This window comes from Eubalaena glacialis, chromosome 16 (assembly GCF_028564815.1).
Source record: "Eubalaena glacialis isolate mEubGla1 chromosome 16, mEubGla1.1.hap2.+ XY, whole genome shotgun sequence".
Taxonomy (NCBI): Eukaryota; Metazoa; Chordata; class Mammalia; order Artiodactyla; family Balaenidae; genus Eubalaena; species Eubalaena glacialis.
In genome coordinates, this window is record NC_083731.1 from 87,778,116 (window position 1) to 87,793,465 (window position 15,350).

General features: G+C 46.0%; 1 protein-coding gene across 1 annotated transcript in view; it reads left to right on the forward strand.

Annotated features, from left to right (window-relative positions):
- The window catches only part of MIPEP (mitochondrial intermediate peptidase), a 137,310-nt gene extending 122,193 nt beyond the window's left edge, over positions 1–15,117 (forward strand). The window contains exon 19 of the mRNA XM_061170630.1: positions 14,885–15,117. Within this exon, the coding sequence (XP_061026613.1) occupies positions 14,885–14,982 (98 nt within the window). The 3' untranslated portion in view covers positions 14,983–15,117. The remainder of the gene's footprint in view (positions 1–14,884) is intronic.
- Positions 15,118–15,350: the final 233 nt, after the last annotated feature.

Here is a 15,350-nt window from a genome sequence, read left to right on the forward strand (position 1 = left end):
AGTGGGCATAGCAATATTTATATCAGATAAAACAGACTTTAAAACAAAGGCTATAACAAAAGACAAAGAAGGGCATTATACAATGATAAAGGAACTCAATATAAGAAGAAGATATTACACTCATTAACATATAGGCACCCAGTACAGGAGCACCTAAATATATGAAGCAAATACTAATAGACATAAAGGGAGAAACTGACAATAATACAATAATCTTAGGGGACTTTAACACCCCACTTACATCAATGGACAGATAATCCAGACAGAAAACCAATAAGGTAACAGTGGTCTTAAATGACACAACAGACTAGTCTGACTTAATAGATATCTACAGGACATTCCATCCATAAATAGCAGAATACACATTCTTCTCATGTGCACATGGAATGATCTCTAGTATAGATCACATGCTAAGCCACAAAACAATTCTCAAAAAATTAAAGAAGACAAATTATATCAAGCATTTTTTCCCAACCACAACAGTATGAAACTAGAAATCAGTTACAGAAGGAAAAATGGGAAAAGAACAAACACGTGGACACTATAAAAACCAGTGGGTCAGTGAACAAAGCAAAGAGGAAATCAGAAAATAACTCGAGACAAGTGAAAGTGGAAATACAACTCTCCAAAATCAGTGAAAGCAGAGGGAAGTTCACGGCAATACAGGCCTTCCTTGAAACACAAGAAAAATCTCATATAAACAGTCTAACCTACCACCTAACGGAATTAGAAAAAGAACCAACAAAGCCCAAAATCAGGAGAAGGAAGAAATAATAAAGATCAGAGAGGAAATAAATAAAATAGAGATAAAAAAATAGGAAAGATCAGTAAAACCAAGAGCTGGAGTTTTTTTTTGAAAAGATAAACAAAACTGACAAATCTCTAGCTAGGCTCACCAAGAAGAAAAGAGAGAGGACCCAAAGAAACAATAAATGAAAGAGGAAAAATAACAACCAATACCACAGAGATAAAAAATCATAAAAGAATACTATGCCAATAAATTGGACAACTTAGAAAAAATGGACAAATTTCTAGAAACATACAGCATGCCAAGACTGAATCAAGAAGAAACAATTTGAACAGACTGATCACTAGTAGTGAAACTGAATTTGTAGTTTTAAAAAACTCCCAGCAAACAGAAGTCAGGACTGGACAGCTTCACAGGGGAATTCTACCAAACATACAAATAAAAGCTAATACTTATCTTCCTCAAACTGTTCCCCAGAATTGAAGAGAATGGAACACTCCCAAGGTTATTCTACAAGACTACCATTACCCTGAAACCAAAACCAAAGACGATACAAAAAAAGAAAATTACAGGCCAATATCTTTGATGAATATAGATGCAAAAATTCTCAACAAAATATTAGCAAGCCAAATCCAAAATACGTAAAAAGCATTGTACACCATAATCAAGTGAGATTTATTCCATGTATGCAAGGATGGTTCCGTACTCACAAATCAGTGTGGTACAACACATTAATAAAAATCAAATGATCATCTCAAAAGATGCAGCAAAAGTATTTGACAAAATTCAGCATCTATTCATGATTAAAACTCTTATCAAAGTTGGTATAGAGGAAATATATCTCAACATAATCAAGAACATTTATGACAAACCACAGCTACCATCATACTCAACAGTGAAAAGATGAAAGCCTTTCCTCTAAATTCAGGAACAAGGCAAAGATGCCCACTCTTGCCATCAATTTAGCATAGTATTAGAGGTCCTAGCCACAGCAGTCAGACAAGAAAAAGAAATAAAAGGCATCCAAATTGGAAGGGAAAAAGTCAAACTGTCACTATTTGCAGATGATGATATTTTATATAGAAAACCCTAAAGTCTCCACCAAAAAACTATTAGAATAAATAAATTCTGTAAAGTTGCAGGATACAAGATTAATATACAGAAGTCTGTTGCTTTTTCTATGCACTAATAATTAACTATCAGAAAGCGAAAGCAAAACAAAAAAATCCTATTTAAAATCACATCAAAAAGCATAAAATACCTAGGAATAAATTTAACCAAGAAGGTGAAAGATCTAGACACTGAAAACTATAAAACACTGATGAAGGAAACTGAAGATGATACAAAGAAATGGAAAGATACCCAGTGCTTTGGATAGGAAGAATTAATATTGTTAAAATGGTCATACGTCTCAAAGCAATCTACAGGTTTAATGCGATCCCTATCAAAATACTTATGACATTTTTCACAGAACTAGAATAAATAATCCTAAAATTTGTATAGGACCACAGAAGACCCAGAATTGTCAAAGCAATCCTGAGAAAAAAGAACAAAGCTGCAGGCATAACCCTCCCAGACTTCAGACTGAACTATACAGCTACAGTAATAAAAACACTGTGGTAATGGCACAAAAACAGACACATAGATCAGTGGAACAGTGAGCCCAGAAATAAACCCACGCACCTATGGTCAATTAATCTACAACAAAGGGGGCAAGAATAAACAATGGAGAAAAGACAGTCTCAGCAAAGGAAACCATTAGTGAAACAAAAAGACAACCTACAGAATGGGAGAAAATATTTGCAAATGGTATGACCAACAGGGGGTTAATATAAAAAATATATAAACAGCTCATACAACTCAGTATCAAAAAAACAAACAATCCAATCAAAAAATGGGCAGATGACCTGAATACAGGTCATCTGTGACCTGTGGCCAACAGGCACATGAAAAGATGCTCAACATCACTAATTATTAAGGAAATGCAAATAAAAACGACAATGAAATGTCATCACACTGGTCAGAATGACTGTCATCAGAAAGTCTATAAATAAATATTGGAGAGGGTGTGGGGAAAAGGGAACTCATGCACTGTTGGTGGGAATGTAAATTGGTACAGTCACTATGGAAAACTGTATGAAGGTTCCTCAGAAAACTAGAAATAGAGCTACCATATGATCTAGCAGTTCCACTCCTGGGTATATACGTAGAACAAAACGAAAACACTAATTTGAAAAGATACATGCACCCCAGTGTTCGTAGCAGCACTGTTTACAATAGCCAAGACATGGAAGCAACCAAAGTGTTCATCCACAGATGAATGGATAAAAAAGATGTGATACATACACACACACACACATACACGCAATGGATTATTATTTATCCATAAAAATGATGAAATTCTTCCCTTTGCAGCAATGTGGATGGACCTAGAGAATATTATACTTAGTGAAATAAGACAGAGCAAGACAAATACTGTATGATATCACTTATATGTGGAATCTAAAAACTAAAATGAACATATACAGCAAAACAGAAACAGACTCACAGATACAGAAACAGACTCACAGATACAGAAAACAAACTAGTGGTTACCAGTCGGGGGGAGGGAGCAGCAAGATGGGGTAGAGGATTAGGAGATACAGACTACTGTGTATAAGACAGACAAGCAACAAAGATACACTGTACAGCACAGGGAGTGACAGCCATCATCTTGTAATAACTTTGAGTATAATTCATAAAAATCCCGAATCACTATGCTATACACTTGAAACTATTATATTGTAAATCAACTCTACTTCAAAAAAATCGTGATGATTATTAGAAAAGGGACAGGTTTTTATTCACCTTATTATGAAATTTTTTCTAAATATTTTGTTGGCCCAAATATTTTTTGTGATATAACTTTTATAACACAAAAGAGAAACAGGTCTAGGAAAGACGTCTGTCACCCAGCAGCTCAGCGTCTCCCTCTGCCCTGACTTCAGTCCCCCCGTCTGCTCAGAAGTCTGGACACCAGCTTTGCCTTTGTGCCCTGCTCGCCCACAGCAGGACTCCTGCTTCCCTGGCCTCAGTCCCTCGGGAGGGAGGAGGAAGCCGCCCTCCAGACCATCCACTTGCTCTGTGAGGTGCTCTGCCCCCTGCAGAGCTTTGCCTCTAGAAGCAGCGTGTGTTTCCTACGCGACACACACCTGGCGTCCTAGAGGGTGTAATAAGACAGGCCTGCCCTGGTGTTTTATAATTCACCTAATGCAGGACCAGGTCAGTCTGGTAGATTACTGAAGTTACTTAAGGAGCGGACATTAAAGTGGAGAATACTTTCCTACTGGGGGAGGTCAGAGATACATTCTGCCTCCTCTTTCCCGGCACTGGGCACTGTACTCTGTTACAGAAGGTGAGTCCTCTCTCGGGGCTTTGCTGCAGCAGACTCTGGCCGCAGCCCTCGCACCCCGTCCCGTTCCACCCGGCACCTCCGGGGCCGAGTGCTCTCAGACACACCACCTCCGGGCCTGAGACTGAAACCGCTGTCCAGGGCGCTGGCTTTCGTTCAAATGTATTACTGCAGTGTCCTTGTGTTAGTGACCAGTAAGTAATCTGATTGAATGAAAAAAGCTTTATGATAGTTGTTGTTGAAGTTAATTCATTTAACTTAGCAAATATTTATCAAATACTTGCTGCTAACCAGGCATTTCAGGGACACAGAAATAAGTAAGAACGATACCGATCCTGCATTTACTTGAGGGGTGTAGCGTCCTGTAGGAATGACGAAGAGGAGCCCCTCTGGGCCATGCAGGCTGAGACTGGGCCCACGGCTTGGGGACTTCAGGACTCCGGGGGTTCAGCCCTCCAACCTGTCAGCTACCTTGCACCCATGTTCTCTGCACCGGTGGACGAGGCGGCCGTGAGCACTGGGGGAAGGGGCCATGCGGAGGGGGCAGACCTAAGTGGGCAGGACAGGCCGCCTGCCTCGGGGGGCTCTGGACACGCCCCTCACGCTAGCAGGCCTCGGACCCGAGTCTGCAGCCGCGTCCACTGCCCGCTGTCCCCGACATGTGTCCAGTCTGTTCTGGAGGCGGGCCGCCCCCTTCCTAGAGCTCATCACATTCTTTGCTTATAAATAGCAAAGGTCAAGCTTGGAGAGAACAGATAGTAGAGTTAGAGATGCGAAGAGCTGAGGCTGAAACACAAGGCCGGCGTTTCAAAGACACGATAAACCCGGAGAACACGTGGGAAATGCCCTCCCGGAAAGAGCGCCGTTTTTCACTTTTCTGAACAAATGCACTTTGGAACCCCAGGAATAAGCACCTCCTGTGGGTTACGGTGTCTTGTTGACACATCAGGCAGATAACCGCATCCCGCATGCTAGAAACCGATGGGCGTTCTGTATAATTCGGGGTGTAGGGTGGTGGGAACCACATGCGCGTTGATCTCTTCACCTGGGTAGGAGGAGTCGGCCTTTACCAGGAAGCGACAGGCCTTTCCTTCTATAAACTTAGCCCAGAAGCCTCTACTACCCTTGGATTTTCCCCCCTATTTTATTGTCAAATGTTCCAGTGAATAAATTCAACCAACATAATTTTTGCTAGCAAAGATGATGAGCCTCTGGGAAAGGAACTTTTAAACAGAATGTTAACTTGCAACGTGTTGACCGCACTTTGCGTTGCACACCTCGCGTGGTTCTGGCCCTGAGAGAGCGAGTGTGTCCACTGCACGCTCACTGGCGGCCATGGTCCAGCCCCTGCTCCTGCCCTCCCGCTTCCAGATAGTCTGCTTTATAACAGGTTTATAACAGATGACAGCACGCCACAAGGAGAGCCAGTCTCCGGAGAGGAGTGGGGACAGTGGCCCCTTAATGCACCCGCGCTGCTCTGGGGGGCGTGCGACTCCCTTCACGGGAACAGAAGCAAGGCCGAGAGAAGCCGATGGGCCCCCTCGGTGGTGCAGAGCCCTTTACCAGCACCCGTCCCCCTGGACAGGCTTTCAGCCGCTGTTCACTTTGGGTGGGCCGTGCTCCTCTTGGCCGTTTTCTCTGAACAGCAGCGGACTTGCTCTCTGCCTGCTGCGTGCGTGGGACGGGCCGTCTCCCCTTGTGTAGCATCCGGGACAGTGCCCCTGCAGCCTGACTGCACTGAGGTCTCAGGGCCTTTCTCTTCTGGGTAGGTACCCTGTAGGGGACGCATTCCAAGAAACACCAACGTTTCTGTTTCCAGATCATGGTGCGTAGACAACTTTCTAACAGAAACGTAGATAGTATTCTCTGGAGTCTTCTGACTGCTTCGGGGAAACATCATAACGTGTTCTTTACACACGGTCGTTACAGATGACGTTCCTGGCACATGGGTACCAGTGTGCTGTTAGAAAAGCAGGTGTCACCTCCTCAAAGCTCTCACCCTAGACTCCCAGCTGACAGGAGGGGGCTCAGAGCTTCCAGGGCTAAGGAATTCGGGGCCGCAAGCGTCTTGGCGGGGCTGATGCTGGGCATCCACTGAGGAGTCTGCACTCCAGAGTCCACTGATGAGGGTAAACTCGCATTGGTAGAGACTTCGAGCAGATTTCAGTGGAAGAATTGAAACTGACATTTGCTAGGCACCTCCTGAAATGTTGCCAGAGAGCATGGAGATGGGAAATTTTCTCCTGGTTTAACTGGTTCATCTCCTGAAAAATCCTTTGCAAGGTATCTTCTAGTGTTTGAGTCTTTTCAGCTATCTCTAAAAGAAACTCTTCCCTTGTGACTATTATGTACCATCACTAATAATGAAACTAGATTAAGGCATGATTATACCTAAACCTAATTTTCTTCTTTGCTTAACAGTTCATCTTTACATTAAAGTTTGTAAGATAGAATAATCCTTCCTTAATCTCAGAATTTGCACATCTCAAAACATTTGACTACCATGATCAAGTTCTTTTTTGACCCCATCACATGTCAGGGTACGTCAAGTAAGACACGTTTAGTTTCTTAATCCCTCTTCTTATAGCACTGAGTATGTTTAGTTTAAGCTGTAGGGTCAGGACAATAGCTAAACTCCACTTACATTTTCCCTTCAAGCAGTTTAAACAAAACAGAGCTTTAAAAAATTCTTAAAATCTTAAATCACACCCTCAAAATAATTGGAATTTCAGCCCCACATTCATTTTTGTCTTCTTCCTGCACGTTTTTTTTCACTTCAGGGTGGGAATTTTATTAACATGTTGCAGTAGCCTTGTGTACTGATTTTCCTAAGATACTTTATGTTGGATATTACCAGTAAGACTAACTTCTGCTACTTTGGTGTTCTCCAGTTGAACGGACAGGAGAGAGAGCAGTGCTGGCAACGTAGCAGTAATGAGAAGCACTGTGCCCCCGTGCTGGGTGCTTTGCCAGGTGCCGTGCTAAGCACGTTGCACGCGTTCCCCCGTTTCGTTCTCTCAGCAGTCCCAGGGGCGCGTAGGTGACCTCTTCCTGCCCGAGGTCACACCGTGGCAAGCAGGAGAGCCAGGGTGCAAACCCAGGCACTCCGACCCGTCTTGTGTGCACTGCTGGTCTCTTAAACTTCTCATTCAGGTCAGACCAGGAAGCTTTTGCTGTGGAAGTAGTTGCGTGCATGTTGCACTGTATCTCCCCTCTGCTCTTTCATAATTTTCGGTGACTGAGTTGCCTGGTACACTGATGCTCAAAGAAGATACTGTTGCGTTCTCCGGGCAGGACATCACAGAGACAGATCTGAAAGGCCGCACATGCGAACTAGACCTGACAAGGTGTCAGCTGCCTTCCACATAGTAGTGGTTTTATGGCAAAATAAGATTTGCTGAGTGAGAATGCATGAACGCAGGGCCGGCTGTGGTACTTCACAGCACACTCACTGGCAGAAACCTTCTTTTCTTGCACACAGTAACAGGAATATGTGAGGAAAGCACATCAGGGAAGCAGACCTAGAATTTAGTGGCGCTATAGGACCTACCACACAGTTTCAGTAACAGGGTGGATGGCAGCCCTGAATAATAGCCAAGTAAATAGAACCCCTCCGCCTTGGCTTGTCTGGATATTTACTCAGCGTGGCCTCTGCAATAGCTGAGCGCTTTCTGGAAGAAAGCAGTGGAAGCGGGCACCTGGCTTCCCAAGGCCGAGGCCTCCCTTTTGTAAACGCGCCGATTTTTTCAGAGGGTGTGTACGTGTTTAATGTGTGGGTGTGTTTGTTTAAGGAAGACATGGAGCTTCAAAAGGCAAGATGTTTTGTAACCCAGAAATGTAACTGGTAAATGGAATTGTTGAATCTGACGATGAAATTAGAATAAACTGATTAGTAAACAGAGCACGTCCGTGGGCTCCCCTTGCTGGGTTAGCTCCCACCCAGCAGGAAGCCCTGCAGGCAGGGACCCCAGAGGCAGAGCCATGGCTCCAGTGTGACAGGTATTAGCCCAGCCAAGGGGGCAGGAGAGTTCTTGAGTTCAGAGGAGGAAAGGAATTTCACTTTCTGGCTGACATCCTTGTTCTCCCGAGAACTGACTGCAGATCGTGGGAACCACCTTTAGGAAAAGGTGTAGCAGCTGCAGCCTCGCAGCCCAGGAGACTTCAAAGGAGAGAAAGATGAGCCAGCCGCCCGAGGCCCGGGAGAGGCAGCTCTGGGATGAGCTCTGATCGCGTGAAGTTCACTTGAGCCTCTTCAGATGCCAGGCCAGCCCCTGCGCTGGAATCCTTCATCAGTCGGAGCCAAGTCTGACACACGCAATTATTTCAGCGTGAAAAGCAGCCGTCAACTGTCACGATGGGTCCAGAACCGAGGTGGTGTTGGAGACGTGCAGACCCCTCGCTCGTTGCCCAGTCTGTGGGGACAACCCGATGTTTGGTGACAGAGGATGGAGCCACGGCAGCTGAACATGTAGGCGAATCACAGGCTCAGTAGTTGCGGTCACTTCTTTTTTAAGTTGTGGCTAAGTGTATAGAACATAAAATTTACCGTGGTTGCCATTCACAGCCCTGTGTGATCATCACTGCTGTCCAGTGATCTCTTCCTGATAAACCTTCTATCACAGCTGCTGACAGGCAGAAAATGCATCGACTCTAGTTACTTCTTCTGTTTCCACCTTTCTGTAGATAAACAGTTATCTCATAAAAAGCAGATGGCAAAAGCCAGAAAAAAGCAAAGCAAGCAATGATTCATTAGCTGGGTAGTTAGCTTGTGACTGTGTTTGATGATAATACCCTAAATACTTAATCAAAGACCAGAGTTTTGAAATTGAACTTGTGCAGAAAAGTAAGCAGCCTCATCCTTCAGCTCTTGAACTTGCGATCTGATGGTTACCGTTACCAGTTATGGAGCATTTTCCATGAGTTAAATGCACTTTATTTAATCCTTGTAACAATCCAGCAAAGTAGACGACATTATGCCAAATTTTATGATCTTCAAACATTATATTTCACTCTACCAGCCTGCCTCTGCTCAGACAGCTTCCAGCGGAAGGGAGTTCCAGAAGTTAAGTGACTGGTCTGAAGTCCCTAACCAGGTGGCTGACGGGGTAGCTCAAGCCCTTGCATCAGTGCCTTCTAAGGAAGAGTTATCTTTCCACTCTTTTCCTCCTTGGTAACCCTTCAGAGGAAAACTTCGGGATAGTCAGAGAGGAGAATGGACTGAAATTTTAAATTATAAGATGCTGTGCTGAGCCAGGGAATGTTCCACTCCGCCTAAGACCCTAAGCTGCCCAGTGCCCCCCCCCCCCCTACCGCACGGCAGCTCTCCTGCCGCCTTTCAGAGCTGGGTTGTTGCCCCCTAAATAAATGCTACCTGTGGACCTCAAACAGAAACCTGACAGACACACCTTCACTTAAACCAAGCACTGGCGCTGTGTCTGAAATGTAAGAGTATGGTTGCTTTCACCTCTGATTTTAAAAGAACTGGGGGGGAGTTCCGCATCCCGACCACCTCAGGCATTGAGGGCCTGGCCTGAGAGGGGTTAGGACCACACCCACCTCCCTCTCTGGGGCAGCCGGGGACACACACCCAACCCATGGACCTCCACTGCACCTTGAGGCCCACAGTCAGAAGGGTGTTCCCTTCCCCGATCCCACCAGGAAGGCACCCATTTCAGGAGGACCCTGGAGCTGCTGGGGCAGTGTTCCCGCCCCCTCACCCTGCCCACCTCCCACTGCAGCGGCCAGGGCTGCGGGCAGAGCCGTCTTTCTCCCCTCTCGGGCCAGGGCCGCTCTCCTTTCCCCACCAGTGGGCTTGGAGAGAGGGAATCTGAGAGGAAAGCCTGCTTGTGTGTCACCTGTTTACTTTATCTGTGGGAAAGAAGACATGGTCACTTAAATGAAAAAAGAAGAAACAAAAACCACCTGCTTCTAGTCTAAACCCTGAGTCTACATAGTTGGTCCTTAATCAGACAAAAATATCAGTGTCCCCCGGGCATCGCTCAGTCCCTTTTCATAACGTGTGAACTCATCTTTTCATCAACTGGCAATCTTCTTGAAAGAAACAGAACCAACTTAGACTGACCAAGCAGAAAAGGAGTTTGGGGGAACAGTGCAGAGGTCACCACGGAGTCAAAGGGAGAAGCCGAAACACAACTGAGAGTGAGCGGCTTCCGGGGCCGGCGAAGGGCACCGACGAGCTCCTCGGGGCCGCGTTCACCCGCCCCGTGGTCCCCGGCCGCTCGTCCTCCGCCCCGGGAGCAGGTCCCGGAGGGGCGCGGCGGGCGCCGAGCTGGGCAGCGAGGCCTGCCCCCCAGCTGCCCCAGTGCCGGGGCCTCCGAGCAGGACCACGATGCCGGCGCAGAGCAGAAGCCCCTCTTGCCTCGCGACGCAGCCTGCAGCCCTCGAGACCGTAACTCAGGGCCGTCAGGCCTTTCAGGGCAGCTGCCCCGTCCTTCGAGGTCCCGGAACACGTGGTTTGAGCAGAGCAGTCAGGACCAAAAGGTTCGGGCTTGTCCCAGTTTTTATCAGCGCATTTGCCTCTCTGGTAAAACGAGGAGGAAAAGAAACTAAGTCATCCTCCGCAACTGCCGCGGCTCCGAGGAGGGCGGGCAGGTGGAGCCGCCGTCCTTCCGCGAGGACTCGGCCGGCGGGCCCGGCGCACCTGCCTTTCTTACGTCGCCGTCCACGCTTCCCCTTTCAGGCGTGAAGCTGCCCTCGGTTTTGTTTTACTGTTTCAGCCCCCCGACCCCCGACTCAGGGGATGTGCACAGAGAAACGTGTGTAAACTCGCCCGCTCGTGGACTCGGCACCTCCAGCCGAGTTCCCGGGGCTCCTGCGAAATTGCACGTCTCATCACCACCCTTTTAAGACTAAGACTTGAAGACAAAGGGGACATGTTCGTCAGCTTTTGTAAAAACCTCAGAGTTCTTGGAATCTTTTTTACCATCCACATACATAAAAGCCAATTTCAATTTTTCTTATTTGTGGAACTGCCTGTAAACATTGTGTTTCTCTTTTAATTCTCTGTGCGGAAGTTAGTTCAGGTTGACACTTGCCAAACACTTCGATCTAATTAAAGCGACACTGCAGCCATATTCCAGGAGAATCCCTGCCCCGGTAACTCCCCCATCCCTCTCGGTCTGGGTTCCCTCCTCTTTGAACCTTCAGCTTTACCAGTCACATCACACACACCATTACTGAACCATTCATCTCTGACCGGATTTCATTTAAAACTACCCCGAGCGTGTTATGTTCTTCCCCCGCCGTCGCCACGACTGCCGTTCTCTGAGACGCAGAAGTGGCTGGAGGTGGGCCTCGCAGGGGGCGTGTGCCCTGAGGCGCGGCCGCGGAGGACCGAGCAGGGCCCTGTGAACGTGGACGTGACACTTCACGGGACGGGAGGGCCAAGCTCGACTGCACGGTCGGCTCCACCTCTGACCGTTCTGTAACCGTTTCATTACAAACAGCCAGTCGTTTGTAATTGTAGGATGTTTCAAACATTACAAGGAAGGAAATGGTGTAACAGGATAACACATTTGACCAAGAGCCACGTTTCAGTGTTTTCCCTACAACTGTTCTCTGCATTAAGAAACCTGGCACGTAGGAAAAGCATAAACCGGATTTATTACTCTGACTGCATCTGTTTAAGTGAAAACCTGCATCTCAGAGACATGAAGTGAAATGCGCCGCTTTAGCCATTGTCAGAGCCGCCACATTCCTGTCATTAGTGACACAGCGGGACCAGAGGAGAGGTCTTTCTCATCTATAAAGATTATTTTACTGTGGAAAGAAAATTGCTTTGAAACTTGAGTTTTGCCAATAAAGACACAGCAATGAAATTCTCTTCCAGTAGCCGCTCCTTGTTCCTTAAATACTCCCTGTGATGGAGATATGATCATCTGAACTTAAACGAAGATGAAACTACTTTGGCCAGCAGTTTCCAATCGTACCGTATTCTTGCTGTTAACTGCACCAGGTCTGGTTAGCGGCTGACAAGCACGTGTTGGAGCTACTGCTTTATGTCCACTGCACAAGCCAGTCCTTGGTCTGTTTCCGCCACGGCCGTGCTCCCCAGGGGGAATGACCGTGTCCGTGGGTCCAGCCCTGGGCCTGCCCCAAGCTCTGCGTTCCACTGCGGATGGCACCCAAACGTCATGAGCGGTTGGTTCCCCGGTGCTCTGTTCCCGGTCACCTCCCTCCAGACCCCAGACGCTCTGTGCGCCGCCCACCGGGTGCCTTTCCTAGGCCGCCCTCTCCACCGCAAAGGCCCTAATTTGAGCCTGAACCTTCCCCATCTCTCACGTTTCTCCAGGATCCCATCTGCTCCACGGAGCCTCCGGAATCTCTCCACTGCAAGTCATCCTTCTCCCTCTGTTCTCCCACTGGCTGCCATTTGTGTGCTATTAACACCCAAAACTGACTTTTCCCCGAACGCTTTATGTGGAAAATTTTCAGGCATTCAGAAAAGTCACGTGAACTGTAAACACTCATATACTTGCCCTTTAGAGTCTACAATTAACATTTTGCTCTGTCTGCTTTGTCACGTATCCATCTGTCCATTCCTCCATCCACCCATCATATATATATATTTTTTGAAACAAGGTGCAGACATAAGTATGTTTTACCCCAGACACTTCTGTGTGCGTAGCGTTAACTAGAGTTCAGTGTCGGTTACGTTTCTTTTTGAGGTAACATTTACATGTGGTGAAATGCACAAATCCTTGATGTCCCATTTACTGAATTTTGACGAGGTCTATACCTGGGTGTCACAAACCACTGTCCAGATAGAGAACTTTCCCATCACACCAGGACCTTCTGGGTCGGTCGCCATCCCCACTCCCGAAGGCAACCACTGTTCCAATTTTTTTTCGCCATGGGTTAGTCCGGCCCGTTTTGGAAGTGAATATAAACGAAACAGGCAGCATGTGCTTTGTGTGGGCCCTTGTGTGCAACGCACTGTGTGTGAGGCCCGCCCGAGGTGTTGTCTGGGTCAGGAGTTCTTTCCTTTTCGTTGCTGGTGCCATTCCATTGTGTGAAGGCACCATGAACGTCCATCTGCAGCCTGGGAATGGGAACTTGTGTGGTTCCACTTTAGGCTGCTGGGAACGTGCCTTCATTTCTCTTGGTTAATACCTAGGAGGAAACAGCTGGTTCATGGGGCAGGTGTGTGCTGAGCTTTATAGAAACTGCTGGACCTTTTTCTAAAGGGCTCTCGCGTCTCACCCTCTGCCCCTGCTGGACGACAAGCCATGGCGCCCAAGGCCTTGACTGCATTTGGTGTCTTCAGCCCTGGGACTTCAGCCATCCTGGTGGAACATCATGGTGTCTCTTTGTGGCTTTAGTTTTCTTTTCCTGGATGACAGTGACGTTGTGTGTCTTCTCAGGGCCTGTTGGTTCCGTGTTTATTCAGATATCTTTTTTTGTGAAAGGTCTGCTCAAATCTTTCGTCCATTTTTTATTTTTAGAAGTATTTTTATGATGAGTTGGAGTCCTTTATATATTCTGGCTACCAGTCCTATGTGACATATGTGTTGTGTCAGTATTTTCTCCCATTCTGTCATTTACCTGTTCATTTTTTTTTAATGGTTTCTTTGCAAGGCTGGAAGTTTTAAATCTTGATGAACTCTAATGTATCTTTTTTTCTTTTATGGTTATTACCGTCTGTGTCCTAAGAGACCTTTGCCTACCTCAAAGTCACAAACATATTCTGTATTTTCTTCTAGACGCTTAATAATTTTAGCTTTTACAATTAGGTCTGTGCCCATCTCATATTAATGGTTATGTACGGTATGTGACAGGGGTCAAGGTTAATTTTCCCCATATGGCTATCCAGTTCCACATGGTTTACTTTTGTGATTGTGTCCTTCTTGCCCTCATATTGTGACTTGGCCTGGTCCTTCACACAGCAAACACTCAAGGCATGTTAACTGAATTGCACTGACGATTTAGAGGAAATAGGGACTCTGGTAATCTTTTAATGTCTTGATGTTGGAATTCATTTTACAGGATCCATCCCCCAAATTAAATACTGGTGAGAGAGCTCTGTCCAACCTTGAGTTAGCATTACGTGCCAAGAGCACAGGTCGGGGCCACAGGGTTGATTGCTTGAATGTTGTCTTTGGCTTCTTTGAGTGAAGAGTGGAGATAAATTCAGCTTTTTATTGAATTGTTACTATACGCTAGACAGGGTGCCTCACTGCTTTCCAATACAGCTTCTTAGTCTAGCTTTATTGCAACCTTGTATGTCAGATGAGGAAATTTGAGAACCAGACATTAGGAGTTCTCCAAGACAGGCAAGTCTGGAGGAAAGCCAATAACTTGTGTCTGATATAAGACTTCTGCAAGATAATTAACAGTTGAATGATTTTAAAGTGCACAGAACTTGATAATAACACTTGGCAGGTAATTAAACATATTAAATTCTGAATCAGCCCAAAGATAGCTGAAAAATTAAGTCTTCTGACATCACTCCAAGTGTATAGTAATATGTGCAAAATAAAAACCCCCGGGAAACATATTTGGCTCTAAATCTCTAAGCTAAGAGTTGATTAGAGAGTAAAAAAGGCATTAAAACAAGAAATAGCTTCAGGGCCCACGCGCTGCCCAGGACTTTTTGAAACGTCCTCGCAGTCAAGCGCTCGGTTCACAAAGCCGAATGTCCCCTGACCGCGCAGATTTGATGTATGTCTTCGTCCCTGTGTACTGTCTGCGGAGAACGAGTCGGCTGATCTTTTCTTCGTTCGCAGGTATGCTTCAGAAGTGTCCTTCTATCGATGACTTCGTAAATGCCCTTGTTTCTGACTTGGATATGGACTTGGAAACTTTCCTCATGGATTCTAAATGATGGGAACACCGCGAATCCTGTAAATCAGTCACGGAGATATCAGTTTTGTTGTAAATGCTACAACTTTGAACGTTTGTTTCTGATTTCAGCATTCAGTTCTGTAATTAATAACTTATGAAAAACCTTAAACCAGTGGAACTTGGAATAAATAATTTTTTAAAATTATGCTGGGTTTTAGCCTGTTTGTTTGGCAGATTTTTGAACATAAGGAAATCCATTCAGTGAGCAAGTACAAACCAGAACACAGAGGTGTTACAGTCAGGGGCCAGACACCCCCTCAGCCCAGCCCCACTCCCAGTGAACTTTTCCCTGTCCGATGACCTTTACTTGGTTAGAGACGTAATAAAAAGCAAAATTAGTTTGCAGCA